The 23,157-nt window shown below is 50.1% G+C and overlaps 2 protein-coding genes and 1 non-coding gene across 3 annotated transcripts in view; 2 read left to right on the forward strand and 1 right to left on the reverse strand.

Annotated features, from left to right (window-relative positions):
- Positions 1-366: 366 nt before the first annotated feature.
- RAB11A (RAB11A, member RAS oncogene family) lies at positions 367-18,511 on the reverse strand. Its single transcript, XM_053272871.1, has 5 exons — positions 18,250-18,511; positions 9,316-9,511; positions 8,252-8,445; positions 5,140-5,220; positions 367-2,396 (listed from the first exon to the last, which is right to left on the reverse strand). The coding sequence occupies exons 1-5, from the start codon at positions 18,494-18,496 to the stop codon at positions 2,257-2,259; spliced, it is 858 nt and encodes a 285-aa protein (XP_053128846.1). The 5' UTR covers positions 18,497-18,511; the 3' UTR covers positions 367-2,256.
- Positions 18,512-20,204: 1,693 nt separating this feature from the next.
- Positions 20,205-20,276, forward strand: TRNAQ-CUG (transfer RNA glutamine (anticodon CUG)). Its single transcript has one exon. It is a non-coding gene; the product is annotated as a tRNA-Gln (tRNA).
- A 2,612-nt stretch (positions 20,277-22,888) lies between these two features.
- DENND4A (DENN domain containing 4A) overlaps positions 22,889-23,157 on the forward strand; it is a 70,749-nt gene continuing 70,480 nt past the window's right edge. Inside the window, exon 1 of the mRNA XM_053272545.1 lies at positions 22,889-23,103. The gene's annotated coding sequence lies outside the window, so the exon portion shown is untranslated. The remainder of the gene's footprint in view (positions 23,104-23,157) is intronic.

The following is a 23,157-nucleotide window of genomic DNA, read 5'->3' on the forward strand; positions in this document are numbered from 1 at the left end:
AGCAGCCAGGGGAAGAAGACGTTCCTATTCGCAGCATGACGCTCTTGCCATCCCTCATAGCCTCAAGCACTTCCAGTTTCCTCTCTCACCCCTCAGCTGCTCTTTGTAAATATCAAAAGATAACATCCCAAGATCTACAAACACACAACACTTTCGCAACAAAACATGCCAAGGGAAAGAGGGAAAGATTCAGCTCTGCATCCCAGGCGGCTTTGCATAATTTATTCTGAGGAGCATCTGCACTGCCTAGAATGCTCCCTCCCATCTCGCCTTCAGCTCTCTTTAAGGGCAATGTTCCACTTTTTTAATGCCACATACCCACCAGTGCAGGCAACTCCCCGAAAGAAGCTCACTCAACCATATCTGAACAGTCCCCTGCGATTCTTTATTAGAATTGTAATGAGCGAAGAGTTTTAAATCGATCATAAAAAATATCCGAGGTACAGAATGTGCACACAGTACAAAGCAATTTACAAAAAAAAAAGATCAGAGAGAAAAATGGGTGCAGAAACAAACATGACCAAAGGAGGAAGGAGAGACAAGAGGGACTACAGCAATGCCTTCTGTGCACCTTCACACGTCATGAGCACCACAAGACCAACAGGCTGGCGGAGAGGGGCAGCACCGGGTGCGTGGCCCCGTGGGGGAGCAGGGAGGAGAGGGCGCTCTGGGGCAGCGGCACGTCCTTCCTCTGCTCTGCCCCCAACCCTGGCCACCTGGGGGCCACTTCTCTTCTGGTTTCAACTTGACTCTCCGAATACCACGGGGGGGGGGTCTGTGTGCACGCATGTGCGCATGTATATACAAAGATACCCTTTGTCTGAAGAGGAGTGGACCAGCTGCGGCTCACTAAACTGCTGCAAACACTCTAATGATTCGGAGCAAGCCAACACGAGTGCCCAGGAAGGGGGAAGTCCTAACTGGACACCCAACAAGAGAGCCACTCCGGGGGCCCCAACGGCTCTCCTGAGCAATGCTCTTCCATGCACAGATTGGGCCCTTCTGTCTGAATACAGAGGACAGCAAAGGCGCTCTGTACCGTCTTTGGCCACTCAGTGGTCACGCAGCAGGCCTCTCGAGCCAGGTCTGCAAACTGGATTCAGTCCCACCAATGCCCTCCTCCTCTGGTGGCTGGTACTACACTTGGCTAAACTAATACCCAAACCAGAGGAGGAGGCAGAACAGAAGGCATCCCTTTGCTAGAAGAAAGAGGCACCTCGATGTTCAAGAGCAAGCACGGCTCTTCTACTAGCATGCCAAGGGAACCCAACGGCTTGCAAAGCCACACGCAGAACTGCCGGCCACAGCACAGAGCAAGAGCAGCAAGCAGACTCCTTGCTTGGACCGCTCTTAGTCTGTGAGACACCCCAACCTTCTGCTCCTTGGGGCTCAGCACAACTATACTGCCACAAACTTCATTCACACAAAGCTGCCCACCCCCTCTACATGCTGAGCAACCGATCTCCCACATGCTTGCATGAGGATGTTAATCGGACAGCTGCGACTGGATAAATGCCTACCCAAGTACAGTCTGTGTTGCTCCAATGAGCCATCCTCGAAAAGAACAACATTACTGGCCATTTGGGGGCGCAATGGGAGTTTCTTGGGCTCATTAGGGTACTCCGCAGCGTCTGCTCTGTTTGACAGATCCACTAGCAGGTTTCTGCCAGGACCTGGGACGCTCCAGAATTTGCAGAATTGCTTGTATGAGCCAGTGCTACTGTAGCTCCAAGAAACTGTGCATATTTTAAGTGTGGGACGCTGCCAAGGGTCAGACAATACACCTCGGCAGGCTGTACGCAGCCCGTTACACAAGACAAAATACTTCCAGTTGAGGCTGAAAGGAGGAGTTTGTTTAAACGGCTCAGGTATAGTCAATTATATGCTCCTGTTTACAGAAGTTTCGGAATTTGCATTCAGAACTGCAAAGGTTAAGTGGCAACCATTGAGATCTCTGTAGAATGAGCCAGCGTGTGGGGAAGGGGACCTGTCATGATGTTAAAGATTGGCCCTGCCGGGACTTAGCATTCGAATAATGCTGCAGCCCAACGCAAACAATGGATGATTTGCAGTACTGAAACTGAGAAAGAGACAGGGAAACAGAAGTTAAGAGACATGGAGAAATCCAGAGAAAAGTGTAAAATAGACATACTTGAATATGGGTGGGGAGGGGGACCCGGAGACCAACGTGAAGTCAAAATCTATTCCCATCTTAGGTATGGGGAAATATACACAGCTTTCCAGGAAAGGAACTTGTTATATATTTTGACAGCACTGCATCTTTGGTTTGTTTTCCGTGGTTGGGGGGACGTGGATGGGGACCACATTGTTGCTTGGAGACATGTCATTCTCACGTCTGTCTGACATTTGCTTCTGAGACACAATGCGATAGATCTCTGAGAGGAGGGGGGAAAAGAGAGGCTGATCACAGAAGGCAGTTCAGCACTGCTGCTGCTCGCTCGAGAGTTATAATTATCACCCCACGTTTCTGTAGAAAATTACACCCAGACTGGCTTGCAAGAGATAAAGCCAACCATCAGCTATAAATTATGTTACAACAAACCAAACCAAATGCCACATTATAGAAAAGCAAAAAGTTGTTTTAAACATTTGTGAACATTTTTAAAAAGATAACGTATGGCGTACAAAGAGCCCAGAAGTATTTGCATTAAAGGCGCCAAACAGATATTGCACACACTCCATCAGGAGGGAAGCCCTACAACGTGAATCTTAAAATACTGCACGTTGCATTCCTCTCCCTCCTGCGGTTTGTACTGGGGGGGGGGTGAGCTCCTTTTATCTACTCACTTCCCCCCCTGACACCAGGAGAGTTCCCAGACTCTTACTTGTGGAATGTGGACATGGTTCTGTTTCTAGAGGGGCTGGGACGCTCCCGTGCTACAAGCAGCCTCACCAATTTGTCTACAGGAGTTGTTCTTAGCACACAAATGCTTCTCCTTGTCCATCTGGCACTTTCCCTCCCTCCCCTTCTGTACTGGGGGGGGTGGGTGGTGGTAAACAGAGCTCTCTTAGGCACACCCCAAACATCCTCCGCAGGCAAAGGGAGGCCATCATTGAGCATTCCCCGGTAGCATGCACAGGCAGGCAGGCGCAAAGGTGCTTGGGTCTGTGAAACACACAGAGGGCAAGTGCAGGGGAGATAAAAGGCAGGCCATCTTCTTGGTCCCTCAAGACTGACGAGGGGAAGGGCAGAGTTCTGCCAACAGCCTGTCTTCCCATCATCTGTGGGAAGACCTCTGGCATGGACCTGACTCCGTCTACCCAAGTGTGCATGTTTCCCAGAGCCCTCTTATTTCCCCTCGGCCACAGGCCAAACTGCTTATGGCCTCCGATCAAAGGTCAGAAGGCCAGTCATGTGAAGAGAGGCTGCAAGAGACAGACAGCAGGGAGGAAGGAGTGGAGGAAGGGGAGACACCGACAAGCCCAAAGGACTGCGTAGTTGGATCTCCGACAAGAGCAGGCCTTTCAATGGTTAAGGGCTGAAAGAGAGGAGAGAGGCCTCATTTCCACACAGGGAAGTTGAGCAACTCTGGAGTGATAAGTCAGGAAGCAGAGGATGTGCTGTCCTAGAGAGGGGGCACAAGTCACTTGGGGAGGAAGGAGCTAGCGGCAACAGAGAGACCAGCGGCCCCCTCCTGTTCCAGGGCCTGCATCACTGGAATGCTGTGCCCCCCCACTCACACACACACTTTAAAAAGAAATATCTGCATTGAGGGAACCCAAATCCTGCAATAAGAAAAATTCTGCAACTGCTGCAGGGTTTACTGTACCCAGTTGTGAGATGGCCAAAAAACTGAGCAAGGCACCGAAGCTTAATTTAACTCTTGGTAAGTTATTCCCACTATCCCTCTAGCTTCTGTGATGGCCAGGCACAGCCCACACACTTCCAAGCATATCTACATGGCCGCAAAGGACTAGAGCCTTGAGCACTGTAATCAAAACAAATCCCCATCGCTGACAGCTTTTTAAAAGTCTCTAAAGATGCATTTATTCACCCAAGCTTTTAAAGTAGAAATGTGGTTTATTTTGCTGTTTTTGTTTTGAATTGTTTTATGTTGTTGTAAACAGCCCAGAGACATACGTCTGGGGCAGTGTACACATTAAATAAAAGCCACGTTCTGCTGACTAGGTGAAGGCTGCAAGGAGATGGGAATGCCCACTTAGGACAGTGGCACCAACCAGGGTCTCTAAAGCGGAATATGTTCTCTCCAAACCCGAGATTCCCAAACATTGCCACAGTGAGCCTCCCCAAGACAGCACCCAAGGCGGTCACATGACCAATGAAGTCAGCCTAGGGTGGTACTGCCTAAGGGCCTCACTGTCTCCTGCAGATGTCTCCTGGCCTACAACGCCCAGAATCCCTGGCTAGTGGCCACTGTGGCTGGGGGATTATGGGAGTTGTAGTCCAAAAACAGCTGGGGGGCCTAAGTTGAGCAGGCCTGTTATGTAAACACACCATTTATGCACACCTGTCAGCACTCTGCACATGGCATCCATTGGACATGGATCCCATATTTGATGAAATCCCATCATTCTCTGCTTTCTACAGAGGAGAGCTGTTCTTGTGGTAGCAAGCATGACCCGTCCCCTTAGCTAAGCAGGGTCGACCCTGGTTGCATATGAATGGGAGACTACATGTGTGAGCCCTATAAGATACTCCCCTCAGGGGATGGAGCCGCTCTGGGAAGAGCAGAAGGTTCCAAGTTCCTTCCCTGGCAGCATCTCCAAGATAGGGCTGAGAGAGATTCCTGCCTGCAACCTGGGAGAAGCCGCTGCCAGTCTGCAAAGACAATACTAAGCTAGAGGGACCAATGGTCTGACTCAGTATCTGGCAGCTTTCTATGTTAATATGTTCCTAAGCCACCCAACTATTTCAAGAGGCAACACACGAGTCCAATGCAAGAGACACTTGACAGTGTCCATCACGCTTCCATAAGAACTGCCTTGCTGGATCACAGCCCTGCATTGTGTCTCCAATAATAGCAAGCCAATTTGAAGCTCACTGCAGGGCAGGAAGGCGATGGGGCCCCCACTTTTGCCTTCAGCATCTGACACACAATTTAGCCCTTCCTATCACTGTCCAGACCTACCCCTCCAGAAGTGCCCACGCCAACTCACCTGTCAAGATGGTCTGGAAAGCGGCTTCCACATTTGTCGAGTCCAGAGCCGAGGTCTCAATAAACGACAGGCCATTCTTTTCTGTGGGAAAGAGGAGAGACCAGTCAAAAAAGGCAGGACCTCCAGTCTACTCAAGGATCCAGAGGCCTGCTGAAGCACCCTTGGATTTAGGCCACCTTATTTTACACCCGCAGGTGTGCCGTCATGCCAATCCCACGGTGTTCCATCAGTGTCATGAGGACTAGAACCCAAGCCCATGTCCATTTTGTGCCTTCAGTCATGCTGCGTCATGGGCCCAAAACAGCCTCCTTCAAGCCACACCTTTCCACCTCCCCACCCTTGAATCCAACTCCTTCTCCCAAGCTGGGGGTCGCCCATCTTCCGCCCTTTCCATGGCCACTCCCAGATCTTCACCAAGCTCTCTCTGCTCGCCCTCCAACCTGCCTGCCTTCTGCGTGGGTCTCTCAGCGGGGACCTGCTTCTATGGTTTGTATACCTTGTTGTGTAGTGCCACACCTTCTGTCCATTACCAACATATCAAGCAGCAACGTTTGGCCTGCCTCCTTTTATGGGTTGGAAGACTATGCTGGAGGTGGTTGCCTGGACTGAGGGTGAAGGAGGAAGTGCAGATAAGCACACCCCGTGAAACTGGTTTAGGGCATCAGTTTGCAGTGATCCCATCACCAGTTGGAGCCTTCCTCAGACTCAGTCACTGTGGGGTTTGGAGGAACGAGGCCTGCTGGGAATTGTAGTAGGAAGGACAGGAAGAGGAGCTCAGTAGGGTATGCCCAGGGGGTCGACAGGAATCTGTGCACGCTTCTTCCTTTGCTTTTAAATGACAAATAAACTGACTGGGAGTTTTGCCTTACTTTGGGCATGGACTTATTCAGGATATAACAGTCACACTGGCCAAAGAAACAGATGCCCCTCAGGAAGGGGGACAGTGTTCCCTCTAATTCTTCTCATCTGTGTGCGGAATGAGTTTTGTTCTGGGCAGCAGTATCAAGGCAGTGTGTGCACAAGTGCATTCAGAGAGGGGCCGTCCTGATTCAACCGGAGCGGGATCAAAAATTAACTGAGTGGACATCAAAAAAACATGTGAGTGTGTGCACACCTTAGAGGGAACACTGAAGGAGGAGGATGACCAGAATTCAGTCTTAGAGATGCAGAACCCCCTGCTGACTGAGCCAAGAAGCATATTTTAAAGGGGCAATTCTCTTTATTGAGCAGGGGGAGAGCAACTGGCCCTATCCGTCCCCAGCCCAGCATCCCTCCAGTGTCTGTTGCTGGAGTCTCTCTTAGGTTTCTTTTTTAGATTGTGACCCCTTTGGAGACAGGGAGCCTGTGTGTGTGTGTGTGGTGCATGCGCATATACAAACTACTTTGGCACCTTTTTGTTGAAAAGTGGTATATAAATATCCGTTGTGTATTCAGAATTGGTACAAAGCCCTAACACAGATCCCTCTACCATGTATGGTAGACCCCTCTACCCTCTACCTTGGCCAACAGCTCCATCAGAGCCTGTCTTCCCTGGTCGTTTGTAAAGGCCAGCGGGAGCAGCTACATAAACTCACATGACTGAACAAACTAATAATGATGGCCCTATACCCAGCCCTTTCTATCGGGCATTTTACACAAGAGAAGCAGAGGAGAGAATAAAACTGGCTGAAGTTCAAGGTTGCCCTCTACAGAGCACTGCTACTTCCTTAAGTGATTAGTGGAGGGTCACATGACCAAGGGAGGAAGAAGTCCTGCAGTCATCAGCAGACTGTGCCTTTGATGAAAAAGATCTTAACAAAGAGGGGCCGGGGGGGGGGGTGGGGGGGGCGGAGTGCTGCTGTTCCTCTGGGGCCCAGGCAAGGAAATCAATTGCCAGCCTTCCACCCCCACCCCCCACCCCCGATGAGGAGGTTCTCTCTTGACTGCAAGTGGCATAAATCTTGCATTTTTAATCATGATTAGTGCAAAGAATCCACAGCCACATTCCAGCATGGAATAAACTCAGCCTGGAAACCGTTCAGATTTACGAGCAGGCTGACAACCTGAGGTCACAGCAGACGGTGGTTCCAGGGTTTAATTGCGCCTGACCTTCGGGGGGCGGGGGGGGAGCTCTCTCGCTTAATTAAAAAGGGCCCAGCCGCTGTTTAGATGGCGGCCCCCACCCCCCACTCCCGCTGAAGATACAAGTCACTAAAAATACATCCACAGAAGGGATGGCTGCAGGGACTGTAGGAAGCAACAAAAACCAGGCTGGGGCCAAAGGCCAGGAATTGCAGGCAGCCAACCACACACCCTGGCAGGGGAGGGAACACATACAGCATGAACCCCCCTGCAACTGCCTTGGGAGCTTCCTTCTACCCAGTCAAACCAGTGGCACATTTAGCTCCGCATTGCCTGTACCAGGCCTGCTGAACTCTGGGCCCCCCAGCTATTTTTGGACTACAACTCCCATAATCCCCATCCACAGTGGCCAATAGGGGGAGAGATTATGGGAGTTGTAGGCCAACATCTGCAGGAGGGCCAGAGTTGAGCAGGCCTGGTCTACACTGACTGGCAGCGGCTCTCCAAGGTGGCAGGCAGGCGTCTCTCCCAGCATTGCCCGGAGATGCTGCCAGCGGGTGGACCTGGGTCTTTCTGCATGCAAAGAAGATGCTTCTCCACACTAGAACCAGGAAATCTAGGACTGAGAAGAGGAAGTACAGCGTATAATTAACCTATGGAATTCTCTGCCACGGAATGTGGGGATGGCCACTAGCTTTTAAAAGGTGCTTAGGCAGAGTCAGAGCAGCTCTATCAATGGCTACTAGTCTGGTGGCTGTGGGCCACCTCCAGCCTCAGAGGCACAGTGCTTCTCAATCCCAGTTGCAGGGGAGCAAGAGCAGGAGAGAGGATATCATGCTCTCAGCTCCTGCCTGTGGGCTTCTCAGAGGCATCTGGTGGGCCACTGTGTGAAACAGGATGCTGGGCTAGAGAGGCTTCCTTGGGCCTCATCCAACAGGTGGCCGTTGCAATGGCCCCGTGCCCCTCCGGACCTCCACAACTGCAGACTGGAGTCCGTTTCACCTCTGGAGGTGCCCCAGCGCCAGCTAGCCCCGGGGTCGTGGCCACCCACCTGCAAACGCTCGGGCCTCGTCGGTGGGGACGGCCCGCAGGTGACGCAAGTCGCTCTTGTTGCCCACCAGCATGATGACGATGTTGCTGTCGGCGTGGTCCCGCAGCTCCTTCAGCCACCGCTCCACGTTCTCGTAGGTGAGGTGCTTGGCGATGTCGTAGACCAGCAAGGCCCCCACGGCTCCCCGGTAATAGCTGCAGGCAGAAGCAGCACACGATGCCCCGAGTGAGGCCTCTCCGCGTCTGGCGCCAGCGCCGCGCATGGGGAGCAGCGGGAATGAAGCGGAGGGACGCAAGGGGGCCATCACTTCAGCCCTCCGATGGGCAGCCCGTCCCACGTCTCCCTGGATGTGGCTGTGTGGGAATTACCCCAGGATCACGTTGGCAGCAGAGAACCTGCCACCCAGGACAGAAATCTGGCCTCCTGAGAAACTCAGTTTACTCCTCAATTTTGCGTGTTGTCATGGACTGGTTTTATAAACCACCATGTCAAGGGTTTCCGGCTGGTCACAGTCTTGAGAAAGAGACCGGACTGGATTGTACCCAACCACTCCAGGCTTGCCCCCCAATAAAGCATCTTAGACATCTTCCCCAAAAGTCACTTTGGCATCTAGCAAGTCTCCCGGAGCAAGGAGTGCCACAGCAGTGCGTCAGCCACGAGAGAGCTGCGTTACCTGGCCCCGGCGGCTTAATTCTGGGCACGGGCACGAGTCGAGAGGGCATTCTCAGCTTTGATCTCCGAGGGTGTGATGCAATGCACCTCACTGGCCTGGCTGAAGCTGGCCCCTACACCAAAGCACAGAGGAAGCTGCCTTCTACCGAGTCAGACCCCTGGTCCACCTAGCTCTGAGCTGCCTACACTGACTGGCAGCGGCTCTCCAAGGTCTCAGGCAGGAGACTTACCCAACCCTACCTGGAGATGCTGCCGCCAGGGAGTGAACTGGGGACCTTCTGCATGCAAGCAGACGCTCCACCACTGAGGCTCCATCCCTTAAGGGGAATGTCTTGCAGCAGGCAGTGCTCACACGTAGTCACCCACTGGGACTCCGGCGACGGACCACTTACGCCGATGTGATGGCTCTGTATCGCTCCTGCCCCGCCGTGTCCCATATCTGGGCCTTGATGGTCTTGCCGTCCACTTGGATGCTTCGTGTCGCAAACTCCACCCCGATGGTGCTTTTGCTCTCCAGGTTGAACTCGTTGCGAGTGAAGCGGGAGAGGAGGTTACTCTTGCCGACTCCGGAGTCTCCGATTAGAACAACTGGAAAGGCATAAATGGGGCAGGGGGAGGGGGGAGCAGCTTCAGAAAGACAGCAACACACAGGCCTCTGCTACTGCAAAGTCTTGCCCGATTCACCAAGAGGGCCATTTAAAATTAAAGGGGATGGGGCCGTGGCATCTGCTTGGCACGCAGAAGGACCCAGATTCAATCCCTGGCAGCATCTCCAGGTAGGGCTGGGAAAGATCCTCGACTCAAACCTTGGAGTGCTGCTGCCAGTCCGTGCTGTCAATACTGAGCTAGATGGACCAGTGGCCTGACTCAGTAGAGAGCGGCTTCCTATTTTCCTCTGGCAAGGATTGCTTAAGGACCCCTGCTGCGGATACACAAAGAAGTTCACACACAATACACAGGGAAATACATCAATATACATTCTTTAAAACCCTGGTCACACAGCAAAGTGCGTAAGACTAAATATCCTAAACGTCATCATTCCAATACACAAATATTTCATCTTTGCATGAACTTGTTTGGCATAACAATGTCTTCCTGAACTTGTATACAATATGTTCATTTTGCCAACTGCAATATTCCTGACTCTACAAAATCAGTCCAATACAGACAGAGCAACGATTTCCTCCAGAAATAAGCAAAAAAATGTTTTAGCTGCTGTTCTTATGTTAATTATTTCTACATGATCCTCCTCAGTCACCTCATGAGGATAATTTAATAAGGAACTGCTGGATAAGAAGTTCCTCAAGCTCCGGCAATCTGTTCCCTAGTATGCTACAGACCAGTTTTCTTTTCTTGAAATTCACATTTCTAGAAAAATGCGTTATGTTGGCAAAAGAATTCCCATATCTCCAACACATCACTTTCCAGTTTAGATATCAGGCCCATTCGCACATTATGTTCAACATTTGTATGAGTGTCCGGTGTACACAAGTACAGTCATTCACATGTTATGCTGAACGCAGGCAGAGAGGTACACGTCCTCGCTGTGCCATGCATTTGAAGGGCCAGTATCTGCTTTCTCTTTGAAAATGAACACAGGTTCACTCATTCACCCAAACAAACACGTGCATGCGCGTACAGACATCTGTACACTCATGCAGCATAACATCTGAATTGGGCTATGGTTTCCGCTGATGTTCTGTCAAATACCCTCAGTGAGGTGTTTGATTCTGCCCCCCACCCACCGCCAAATCTGCAGCGATCTTGCAAGCATTTCTCCAGATCCACGGCCAGATATGTTGTGATGTGGAGGATTCCCAGGCCCCCTCCACACCCACCTGCTCTGAAATGACAGCTCTCCAACGGCCAAGGGAAGTCTTTGGACTGTCCAGTCACTCATGACTACAGTGGTGCTTCGGATTCGGGAGGTTAGTGACGGCTCTTTCTGCGTTTTAAGAGGCTTGACGAGAGTCAGAGAGGGCCGGGGCTGCCCTCGTTGCACAAGCTGGAGAATACGCGTCCTCAGAGGGAGGACCTCGGCAGGACAGCCGCAGCCTGCCTCCCTTTGGACCGACTCAGCAAAGGAGGAGCCAAACTGTGCACACGGACCTCGCAGGCCGCCCTGAGAACGGCCACTTTAACTACTGGTGCTCCCTGGCAGCACACAGCCAGCACGGGTGCCAGGCGGGTGGGCAGGCAGGCCCCGAGGTGAGCCCTCCGCTCCAGCCAGACCGGCACAAACCCGATGCAGCCCACCGGGGCGCAAGGCCATCTTCTTTGCTGCGACAGCAGAAACAGGAGTTCTCAAGCACCGGCAGTGCCACCCCACAGGGTCCCCAGTGGCCCAGGCTTGGTTTAAGCACCCCGGTTGGGTGCTATCAGGTTCTAGTCGGAGCCCGGCAGCTGAGAGAAGCCGCTCGCGTGCTCAGCAGGGCAAGCAGGGGCCAAGGAGAAGGCATTGCCCTTCACCAGAAGCCTGCAGCAGGCTGCGGGGTTCTCTCCACTTATTCCGAGTAGGCTTGTCAACACTGGCACTCTTGGGCACCCTCGGGCAGATGTGCCCGCGAGGTGCCGTTGGACCCAAGCCGCCGAGTTTGCAAACCAGACCCGGGAGAGAGGAACACCCTGCACGGTCCCTTTTGACCCAGGTGTCCAGCAAGGCACCCCAATTCCCTCCCCACACTCTGGATATCGCCTTGTGTGTGTGGTGGGGAGAGAAGAGTTCTCCACTCGAGTGTCTGCAGGCATGAGAGGAAGCACAAGACTAGCCACCGGGGCTCCCTGTAACGAGGCCTCCCAGATGTTGGCAACTACAACTCCCATCTTCCCCAGCCAAAGGCCAACACAGCAGGGGACACTGGGAGTTGTAGTCAACAACATCTGGGAATCCTCACTACAGGGAACCCTGCTAGCCAAGCTCCCTTTCTCTACACAACCCTTTTAGCAGCTGTTTAAACCCGGCTTCCAGGAATCCCCAGGTGTGGAGGAAGCCGGTCACCGAATGCCACTTGCTGGGCTGCCTGCAGGATTCTGGGAGGCATCTGACTGGCCACTAAGAGAGGCAGGATGCTGGCCCCTCGGCCTGATCCAGCAGGGCTCTCCTTATGACCTGCACAACCAAGCCAAACACAGGCCCTCATGAGGGGCTTGAGACACCTCTTGCTATGGCTGTCCAAGACCACCAAAGGAGGGCAGGAGCAGTGTCAAGGAACCGGCAGCTCATAATGGGTCAGATGGAGATGGCCCTTCACCCCCGCCAGCCCGGGTTTAAACCCTCATTTCGTTCCCTTTGAGACACGGAGAGTCGTAGAGAAAGGGGTCCAGTCCTTAATGCAAGGAAGACATCCGAGCAGCACAATCAGAGCACAAGTTGGAGCATATCAGGTGGGGGAGAAGTCGTCCGTGGCATCTGTGGATGCATTCCCCTTAGCACTGGCAGAATACACTCCCCTTACTCTTATTCTATTTTACGGCAATTTAATTTCCTATTCAGAAAGGGGGGTATGTGAACACAGAGAGAGAGAGAGAGAGAGAGTGAATGGTGTTGGGGGAACTGGCTCCCTTGTATCTAGATGGGAGGCTGGGTGTGTGCTGTAGAATTTGGCAGGGATTATGGAAGGAATTGTTTTTAAGAAATGCAAGCCAGAACTTATCCAAGGTCACTGGTAAGACAGGTAGCAACAAGTCACATAGAAAGGCTCTTCTCAGTCATGCTTCCCAATAGGAGACTGGCTTATTTATTATTAGTAATTATTATTGTTGTTATTATTATTATGCTATTCACACACAGTCTACCAGATGTTATTGACTGGATTTGGTACTTTAATTATTGGGCCCTTTCCACGTGTCTAGGATAACTAAAGAAGAATTAAAGATTTCGTCGTAGTATTCATGCTGTCCCAAGTAGTGTGGGCTTCTGTAGTTGATGTGTTGTAATTCTGTTGATGCCCATGATTAATATGTTTTATTGTTTCAGAGAAGGAGATTATGAGTATTGCGATGTACGCAACAGAAGAAAGTTGAACAGAGCCCAGCAGCCAGACCAACTGGATTGCCCAGTTCTTGTGGTTTTGACTGTTTAACAGCAAGTCTGCAGAGAGAGGAGGGGGAAAATCTTGTCTCGGGAATGGCTAAGCAGCTAGTCTCAGCAACATGCAAAGGGCAAACACAGGGAAAGGAGGAGCCCGGTGGCCAATTACCTCATAGTGCAACCAGGTGGCTCAAACATTTGCAAAGAAAACAAATAAGGCTGTTTCGGAAAGGCTGGGGCTTCCCAGAGATTCAGCAGGACAAGATTCAGCAGGACTGGGGACAGAAAGAACAGAAGAACAGAAGATTTCCAGGCTGAAGTCATGTGTGTGCATTCACAAGGGCCACTGTGGCAGGGGATCATGGGCGTTGTAGTCCAACGACATCTGGGTACCAAAGTTTGAGAGCCCCTGCATTCGAGGGCCTTCACTCCTGTTCATGCCGAGAGGAGTCAAAGCAGGCCTTGACCAAGCTTCCATGGATCTAGAAGTCAGCCCAAAAATGTGGGAGCCGGGCACTTCACAGTGTGACTGGCATTGTGGAGGAGAGGAGAGCTGGTCTGGTGGTAGCAAGCATGACTTGTCCCCTTTGCTAAGCAGGGTCTCCCCTGGTTTGCATTTTAACGGGAGACAACATATGAGCACTGGAAGATATTCCTCTCAGGGGATGGAGCCACTCTGGGAAGAGCAGAAGGTTCCAAGTTCCCTCCCTGGCAGCATCTCCAAGACAGGGTTGAGAGAGTTCAGTATTATCTACACTGACTGGCAGCAGCTCTCCAAGGGTTCAGACAGAAATCTTTGCCAGCAAGGAGTGAATCTGGGACCGTCTGCATGCCAGCAGATGCTTTTCCACTGAGCTATGGCCCCACCCCCAAGGGGAATATCTTAGAGCAGACAGTGCTCACATGTTGTCACCCATCCAAATGCAAACCAGGGCAGACCCTGCTTAGCAAAGGGGCCTATTGATGTCCTCATCAAGTACGCAGGCTGTACTTGTGCAGTTCCAACCTGCACACCTAACTGATGCCCACACACACACACACACACACACACGCGCACAATGATCTAAACCTGGCATACCTGAGGAGAGTTTGAATTCCGCGATTGGAAGGAGAGCTGGTTGCAAAGCCAAAGCAGCACTTCCTAGCATGTTTTCCTGTGAGCAGCCCTCCCCCCCCCCCAAATCCCAGATTGATAAGCCATTGCAACCCTCCCTCGGCATAATCAAGCTGCAGCGATCTGGGCAGCCACGCCTGCCGTTTCCGAACGCATCCTGTTCACCATCCGAAAAACTCTGCTGAATAATCAGCTTGGGAGGAATGCGTCCGTATCCCAGAGGAGGAGGAGGAGGAGGAGGAGGAGGCCTGCTGCTGCTCTAATGGGCTGGCAGCAGCTCTGCAACAAGGAGACCAGAAGTGAGGTCAGCGAGGACGAGATCCCGGTTGCCAGAAGAGGTGCTGGGGGGGGCGGGCGGAAGCCGGGCCCTGCAGACAACATTTCCCAGGGCACCAGACCACTCAGGCCGAAATGCCGGTGCTAAGCCTGGAATTGCTGTGCTGCCTTCCCCCGGCCCCGTTTGCACAAGGCAAGCGCTCAGCCTTGTCAGCACAGAATTCATCTCCCGCAGAAATCTGTTAACAACCCCCACTTTGCAGCGCAGCCTTGCCAAAAAGACTCCACGTTGCTTTGTACGGGAAGAACCAGCAGATCTGCAGCACCTTCCCCGAAACAGATAAACAACATTCCAGACGGAGACTTGTTTTTATCTGTTGGGCACTGCAAAGAAGCCAGTAGCAAAATAAGAGCACAAACAACTCTCAGGTGACCCACGATCCTGACCAACCCCTCCCACCACCACCACCACCCACAGACTGGAAAATGAAGCCGGCATACTGAATCATTAGCTCTCTTGTTGGAGAAGCAGTCCTGCCTTTTCGCCAACCACTTCCTCTATTCCAAAGGTCAAAAAAGAAAGAGAGAGGCAGCTGAAATTCAGAGGAAAGGCCGCAAAAAGCAGCGAGAGTGCAGATTGGTTTTCTGGTTTTGGTGGTGGTGGGGGGGTGTTATTTGTTGCGGAAGCAACAGATTTCACACAAGGCCAAGAGGGGGGAAAGTTCATCTCAGGCACCGGACATTCCTCTGGAAGGAGGAGCAGGTCTACCTCTGGTAGGTACCAGCAGCCACAGTATTATTCATTACAGCAGGTACCTGAGGTGCCATTCGCAGAGCCATGCCAGAAAATGCCCCACTCTAGGCGACAGATTTCTAGCTGACTGCTGCACTGATTGTGCGACCAGGCAGGCAATCCTTTAAGCGGGTTCTTCCCCAAGATAGCTAAATAGAGCCTTCATGTCCAGGGGCATTCTACCTCAGAGCACTAGAGGCTGAAGACAAACCCCAGGGAAAGGCTCTTCTTGCCTATGGGCTTCCTGGAGGCACCTGGTCAAGTACCATCGCGAAAGAACCAGACCATTTGTGGCCTAGAGCCGGGAGGAGCAACCCAAAGTCTGGGGACTCAATTTGGAGACCCCCTGGCCTAGAGCAATCCTCCTGATCTGATCCAGCAGGGCACTTCTGCTTGCACTCGTCTTCCAACGGGAGGGTTTTTTGTTTTGTTTTAATGGCACTTGAACACCCTAGGAAGTTCCCCACCCACATCCCTGAGCAGTCATATTTCACTACCTGGGCAGCAAGGGGTTTCAGTGCTTTTTCCTTTAGGGAAGGCTCCTGCGCTGCAGACAAGAGGCGACAAGGAAACGTGCTCCGAGTTCAAGGTCCTCTTGGTCTCTCAGCCCTCTGCATACCAAAAGTTGCTGTTTGGAGCAGGAGTGTCGAGAAGCCACATCAGGAGCCACCGGTGGGACTCTGGCCAGTTTCTGCTAGATGTCCGACAACCCACCAAATCCTAATTTTTGAGTCCCCAACTGACAACATAAACAGGAGATTTAAAAAAAAACAGGAGTTCCTGGCAAACCACCACTGCTTGCCGTGGTTTGTCTTGGTGGGCCAGCAGCTGTGAGGGCCTCAATGAACATCTCCTGGTAGCTCTTGCTTGGTAAATTCAACGTACCTCAATTCAAAAGCCACAGTGATCTCACCATGATTCAACAGTTAGAGCATATTACAACCAGTGTTCCCTTTAGCAGGGATTCCCAAATGATGTCAGCTACAACTCCCACCATCCCCAGTCAAAGGTCACTGCAGTTGGGGATGCTGGGTGGGAACTGTAGTCAACAACATAAACTGCCCTGAGCCATTTTGGAGGGGTGGTATACAAATCAAATCAGATCAGATCAAATCAATCTGCAAATCCCTATTACAGGGAACGCTGATCATGACTTGAGTTCAAATCCTCGCTCAGCCACAAAGCTCCCAGAGTGAACTTAGGGCCACAGGGGTGTTCTGAGGGTCACATTATGGGAGAGAAAAACCATGCACGCCATCTAGGATAAAAAGCAGCAGCAATATAGGAAGATGCTGAAAGGCATCATCTCTCATACTGGGAGGGAGGAGGCCATGGGGAATCCCTCCTGTATTCTACCAAAAGGAAACCACAGGGCTCTGTGGGCGCCAGGAGTCGAAATCGACTTGATGGCACAAAATCGAAACCGACTTTACCTTTACAAGTAGACACCCACCTCCAAAACACACAATAATTTCGGAATTCAAAATAAACTATTTGGTGAGCCAGTTTCAAAACATTCTATCAAACGAACAGTATCATTATGAAAGCTAACTTACCCCTGTATTGCAAGGCTATGGCTCCATTGTTTTCTATTTTACTGCTTTATTTATTTATTTTTTAATGGCACACACACACACACACACACACACACACACACACACAACTTTTCACCACTACCTCCCACTGCAAGGACCCTGTTCTGAAGGGGGCACTTTACAAATAACCAATACACATACCGGTATCAGCATGCAATATATATAGCAACATTGAGGACTACGATGCTTTATAAGGAATGGCAGATTAGGTCCCTGTGCAATCCAGACACAAAGGATAAGACAGAGGAAATGAAGAGAGACCAAGGAAAGGGCAAGCAAGCACTTCCCAAAAAGGCCCATAAGAACACACCTTTCCACTGGTGGCTCCTGCTCTGTGGAACTCCCTCCCCCAGGAGACCCAGCAAGCTCCATCCTTGCCGGCATTTCATCAGCTTCTTAAGACCTTTCTATTACCGCTGTTTTCCCCCCCAATTCTCCCATAAGCCATCTTGAATTTCACAAGAAAGGCAGAATATAACTTTTTTAAAAAAGAGAGATAAACAGAGAAATTGGATGAGGCGAGATGTGGAGAAACCATCTGATAAAATTCTCCAAGAAATTTCTCCAGTGTTTTTTGTCGTGGATAAAATCTTGACATTTTCTTGGAAGTGCCAGTTTCTCCTTGCAAGGGCCACTGAAATCCCCCAAATTTCATTATGGATAAGTTCTACTACCAACTCCTTCACTATTTCTTAAGCAGACCCCCGTTACAAAATAAAGCAAGGTTACTTCCTTCTTTCCCTGTTGAAATAAGAGCCTCCCCATCTCAGACAACATTTAAAAAGGCCATTAAGACACATTTGCTCACTATTTAAACATAGTGTCCCATTTTAAATTATTTCATCGCTTGGACTTTGTATTGTTTCATTGTAAACCACCCAGAGACACGGGTTGGGGCAGTATATAAATATGCTAAACAAACACACACACAATAAGCAGGCCGCTAAAAGAAATAAAGTCAATAAAAACCCAGATGGGTAGGCAATGGTGGCACTGGGGGCGGGGGGGGGACAGAAGGGGCAAAGTGCATTTAGGGAGGAGTGAGCTGCTTACCTCCTTGCCCCACATATTAGATTTCTGAAACACAAATTGGGGGGGGGAGGAAGCCACTTTTAAGGGGGCACCCTTGTGGGAGGAGGAAAAGAGAGGTCACCCCAGTGAACAACCCAGGCAAATTATTTTATACACACACACACACACACACACACACACACACACACACACACACACATATATATATATATATATGACATACACATATATATAATTAAGGCGGGGGGTGCCTGTATACAGGCAAATTATTTTATACACACATATACATATGGGACATAATTACATAAATATGACATAATGACATAATTAAGGCGGGGGGTGCCTGTATATAGCGCCTGGCACACAGTGGGGGGGTGTCTGAAAGGGGGGGCTCTTGGAGGGTTGGGGGGCGGCGTCGGGGGGGCTTCCTTGCCTTGGGGGAGGGGGGGCTGCCTGGGGGGAGGGGGGAGGGCCCCCCGCGCTTACCTTTGAAGAGGTAGTCGTACTCGTCGTCGCGGGAGCCCCCCATGCTGGCGATGGCGGCTCCTCCGGCCTCTTCTCCGCGAAGAAGGAAGCGACAGGCAGCGGCGACAGCGGACCCCTCCCTGCTCCGGCTCCGAGTCCGGCTCCTTCCTCCTCGGTTCCGCCCCCCGGCAGCCGCCGCCTGCCAATCGGAGGCCGCTTCCGGGTCGTGGGAGAATGCTTCCGGACTCTCGAAGCGGGCTGCCCCCATAGAGGTAGAAGCAGTTGAGCGAGAGGCGCCCGCCAGTTAAACTCCGGTTAAAAGCTGAAGCCCATCCTCTGGGGGCGTCAGAGACCTCGTGGGAACAAGAGAAAAAGAAAACAAACAAACAAAAAAATCACATGAACAAACAAACAGAAAAGGGCGCTGAAGGATGGATTGGCGACCTTCTTGTCAGCTCCTGGTCCTATTTCTTGGCGTTCATTGGCAGGAAGGAAATAATAACATGGCAGTTGGCCATGCAGTTGGCCAAGCAAATAATACATGCAGTTGGCTTTATTTATTGATCTATCATATATTTCTATACCGCCCAAAACTTGCATCTCTGATATTGTTGGACTTCAACTCCCATGATTCCCCAACCAAAGACCATTGGAGCTGGGGTTATATCTGGGGATTGTGGGAGCATCTGGGGACCCAAGGCTGAAAACCCAGGGTCACTAGAATACAGCTCAGGGCCCTTTCTTCCAACACCAGACTTATAGGATTGCATTATTCCATTTAAAGCTGGAAGGGCCTTTCTTTATTTTTTTATCTATCTATCTATTTATTTATTTTTACATTTACATCCCGCTTTTCCTCCAAGGAGCAGTGTTTTCTCTAATTTTTTCCATCTGTGTGCAGAATGAGTTTTGGTCTGGGTGGCAGTATCAAGGCAGTGTGTGTGCACACCTGCATTCAGAATGGGGCCTTCTTGATTCAACCTGAGCGAGATCTAAATTGAACTGAGCGGACATCAAAAAAATTGTGAGCGTACACAACTGATGTTTATCCTCACAACAACCCTGTGAGGTAGGTTAGGCCGAGAGATACATGACTGGCCCAGAGTAACCCAGCAAGCATCAACATGGCTGAATGGGGGTTTGAACTCGGGTCTCTTGGATAGGTTACATACTCCAAAGTTTATTTATTTATTTTTACATTTTTATTTATTACATTTTATATCTCGCTCTTCCTCCAAAGAGCCCAGAGCGGTGTACTACATACTTAAGTTTCTCCTCACAACAACCCTGTGAAGTAGGTTAGGCTGGGAGAGAGTGACTGGCCCAGAATCACCCAGCTAGCTTTATGGCTGAATGGGGATTTGAACTCGGGTCTCCCCGGTCCTAGTCCAGCACTCTAACCACTGCCTGATCATTGGGATTTAGTTGGATTTTCTCTGTATGTTTAAAAAGGGAAATAAAATTAATAATATGTTTTTAAAAGACTAGAGAGTCACAAATCACTGCAGCAGTCCTTAAGGATAATTCCGGCTGGGTTTTTCCACTCTTTGACCATAGAGATGCCCCGGATAGAGCAGCACCAGGCTGCAAGCATAGAGCACGGAGGTCTAAAAAGGCTTTCAAGGTTTAGCGGAAGTTCAGGCTGTGCCTCTCTAGCCCCGCATCTGTGGATATGCAAATAGAAACAGAAGTAGGAACTCAGTGTAACTCTTGTCTTTTTTTAAGTCTATGGACTGTATTGTGGAAAAGGGAGGCTTTATACGCACACGCGCTTGCTCCTGCACCCTGCCTTCGCGTGTTACACTTGACTCAGTTCCTGCCACGTCTGGAAGAGCCCTGAAAATGCACACGCGTGTATGCAATCTGTTGCTTCAAACTGGTGAACAGGAGTTGGAGGGAAGCGGAAAGGTTGCACCAGCGGAAGTGACCCTGCAACGCTTAGTTTAGAGGAAGCTCTGGCAGCTCTTTGCCAAGGCGGTTCCATGGTGTAATGGTTAGCACTCTGGACTCTGAATCCAGCGATCCGAGTTCAAATCTCGGTGGAACCTGAGCTCTTTCCTATTTTTTCCCCTCCCACTTCTTAGCACTCAAATAAAAGCAAAAGTCAAACACACATTCTTTGCATATGGGCAGAAAACTCAAGGGTCTCACACAGTAGCCAGCAAATGATGTCCTTTATTCTAATGCAAATTAAACAAACTTTATTTTAATGCAAATTCATCAAAAGCAAACAAATTGATCAGACCTGAGGAGCAGCAGATACATCTTACTTTTTCACAAGTTTTAGGTGTACACATGCATAATACATGAAGCAGCACAAGGTAAACTGGACTGGGAACATCACTCCATACCACCAGCCAGGGAGAGCATATCCCCATGTTCTCTTCTCCTAAGGATTAAGAAAACGTTATTCTTGTGCCCTTTTGGAAAGAGGTCCTAGACAAAATAAGGAGAGAAACTATTTGGAATGAGATTCCATATACATCTCAAAATGCACTCTTGGGTTCTTTGGAGTGCCTTGTGTTAACAGTAAGTAAGTAACAACTGGTCTTTTGACGTTTGCAGTAGTCTGGAAATCACCAAAATTTCTAGTTGGTTAGAATGGTACAAAAGGGTGAGAACAAATGTCCTGCTGACTAAACCCACATTGTGAAAGACATAAAGAAGGAACTACGTGCTAGACAAGACTGTAGAATTTTATGCTGGATTTTTAGTATTAAATCACTGGGATATAAATAAGAACATAAGAACAACCCTGCTGGATCAGGCCCAAGGCCTATCTAGTCCAGCATCCTGTTTCACACACTGGCCCACCAGATGCCACTGGAAGCCCAGCTGAGGGCATGCCCTCTCTCCTGCTGTTGCTCCCCTGCAACTGGTATTTAGAGGCATCATGCCTCTGAGGCTGGAGGTGGCCTATAGCCACCAGACTAGTAGCCATCGATAGACCTGTCTTCCATGAATTTGCTTAAGCCTCTTTTAAAGCCATCCAAGCTAGTGGCCATCACCACATCCTGTGGCAGAGAATTCCATAGATTAATTATGCACTGTGTAAAAAAGGACTTCCTTTCATTGGTCCTAAATTTCCTGGCCTTCAGTTTCATGGGAAGACCCCTGGTTCTAGCGCTGGATGAGAGGCAGAAGAATTCCTCTCTGTCCACATTTTCTACTCCATGCATCATCATCATCATCATCAATAATAATAATAATAATAATAATAAATATTTAATTAATAAACTCCAAGATGAAATAAAAAGTAGGCCACACTAAAAAATAATAACAAAACTGATATAAACTAGACGGGGTTCATTTCCCCCCCCCCCCGGGCAAATGCTTTGAAGCTGCATCATGAAGCCACAGAAAAACACACCGCTGCGCTGAGGTTGAGGCTGATGCTTTGGCAGCCTAATAAGAGCATGTGGATGGGAATGGTGAGAAGTCTCACCTGAGGCAGGTACACATCTGTTCCCAGGAAAATGAATTACTGGGATCATGAAGAACCAGGGACACTTATGCTGTTCAGTGGTGGCAGTTCTGATGACAGATTGTTTCAGAACTTTGGCTTCCTTCCCAGACATTTAGATGCAAATATGCAGGAAAGAAAGGGTCAGCGTCTGGGACGGTGCGGACTCTCGGAGACAGATGTTTCATTATTCCCTTTTTGGGGGGAAGATGTTTTAAAACACTTCTCTGCTAAACTTTGCCAACAGTAACCCACCACTTCCCTCTTGTGGTTGGATGTAGAAGAGAGAGATCAGCACTTCTATTCTGGCCTAAGATCACAAGCGTTAGGATGTCTGACTTCTATTATTAATGCTGTTGATTTTGTGGGAGATGAGGTCTGTAAATTGGTCTCTACCTGGGCTTTGATTTCCAAGTGAATACCTGTGAGATGCCAGTTGGCAAACAACTACTATTTTAGGGCAGGGACCCTCTAACCTGGGTCTCCAGATGTTATTGGACTTCAACTCACATCGTCAGGGGTGGAGCCACCATTGAGCGGACAGGTTCAATGGCTTGGGCCCAGGGTATTTAAGAGAACACCTTCTTCATTGTGAACCCCGCCTCCTAAGATCTCCAGGGGAGGTTCTTCTGAGGGCGCTGCCAACTCGTTTGGTGGTGACTCAAAGGCGAGTCTTCTCTGTAGTTGCCCAAACACTGTGGAATGCCCTTCCTGCCGAGATTAAAGCTGCTGCATCATCCCTGTTGGCTTTTAGGAAACAACTAAAGGCACAGCTCTTCAGCCAAGCTTTTTAGTTAGTTGGCGTTCTTATGGATAGCTTTATCTGTTTTCTATAGGCTTTAACTGTGCAGTACTTCGGGGTGCAATTCAAGAAAGAGAGAGAGGATAACTGGCAGTGCTCAATGTTGGCCCAGTGGAAGGCCAGCCCTGCTTGAAAGCCTTAAAACCTTGGAGCCAGAGAATACTGCGCTTCACACAGGTTGAACCACCAAAAAGGAACATCCTCCTTTAAAAGGCTTGTTCGTTAATGCCTTCCTGTCAGCTTATCATCCCCTTGCAAGGACGTTCTTCTGTGTTGCCGCAACGCTGGGTGTCACCATGGAGACCCAACACAACTCGATGCAACACAGAGAGACCTGGAACAATCCAACACATCGGAACGGTTTGAGTAACTATCTGAAATGCAACTCCTGGTGCAGCCCCCCCCGCCACCTCCACCGCTCCTCTTCTCTGGCCAGTGTGAGGAAATGTGTCATCCTTTCTACTCTAAACTCAAATCTAAAACAACTGGGCGGGAAAGAAGTTGAGAAGTGGTATGTTCATCAGTCAGTGCTTGGGTTTTCCCAACAAAAAAAAGGAGACCAGTGCCACCTTTTAAACAGAGGTCGCGGGGAGGAGTCACAAGTCCGCAGGTGAGCTTTCCCCATCCCTCCATCTCCAGGTCAGAACATGCTTGAAGGCCTGCC

The sequence above is a fragment of the Hemicordylus capensis genome, chromosome 10 (genome assembly GCF_027244095.1).
Source record: "Hemicordylus capensis ecotype Gifberg chromosome 10, rHemCap1.1.pri, whole genome shotgun sequence".
Lineage (NCBI taxonomy): Eukaryota > Metazoa > Chordata > Lepidosauria > Squamata > Cordylidae > Hemicordylus > Hemicordylus capensis.

Excerpts from the sequence above, each read along its gene's own strand:
- RAB11A (XM_053272871.1), bottom strand. The coding sequence starts at position 18,496 with ATGGGGGCAGCCCGCTTCGAGAGTCCGGAAGCATTCTCCCACGACCCG. Across the intron at positions 5,221-8,251 it reads CGAGGCCCGAGCGTTTGCAG|AAAAGAATGGCCTGTCGTTT; the intron begins GTGGGTGGCCAC and ends TCTTTCCCACAG. Across the intron at positions 2,397-5,139 it reads TTTCCAGACCATCTTGACAG|AGATCTATCGCATTGTGTCT; the intron begins GTGAGTTGGCGT and ends CCCTCCTCTCAG.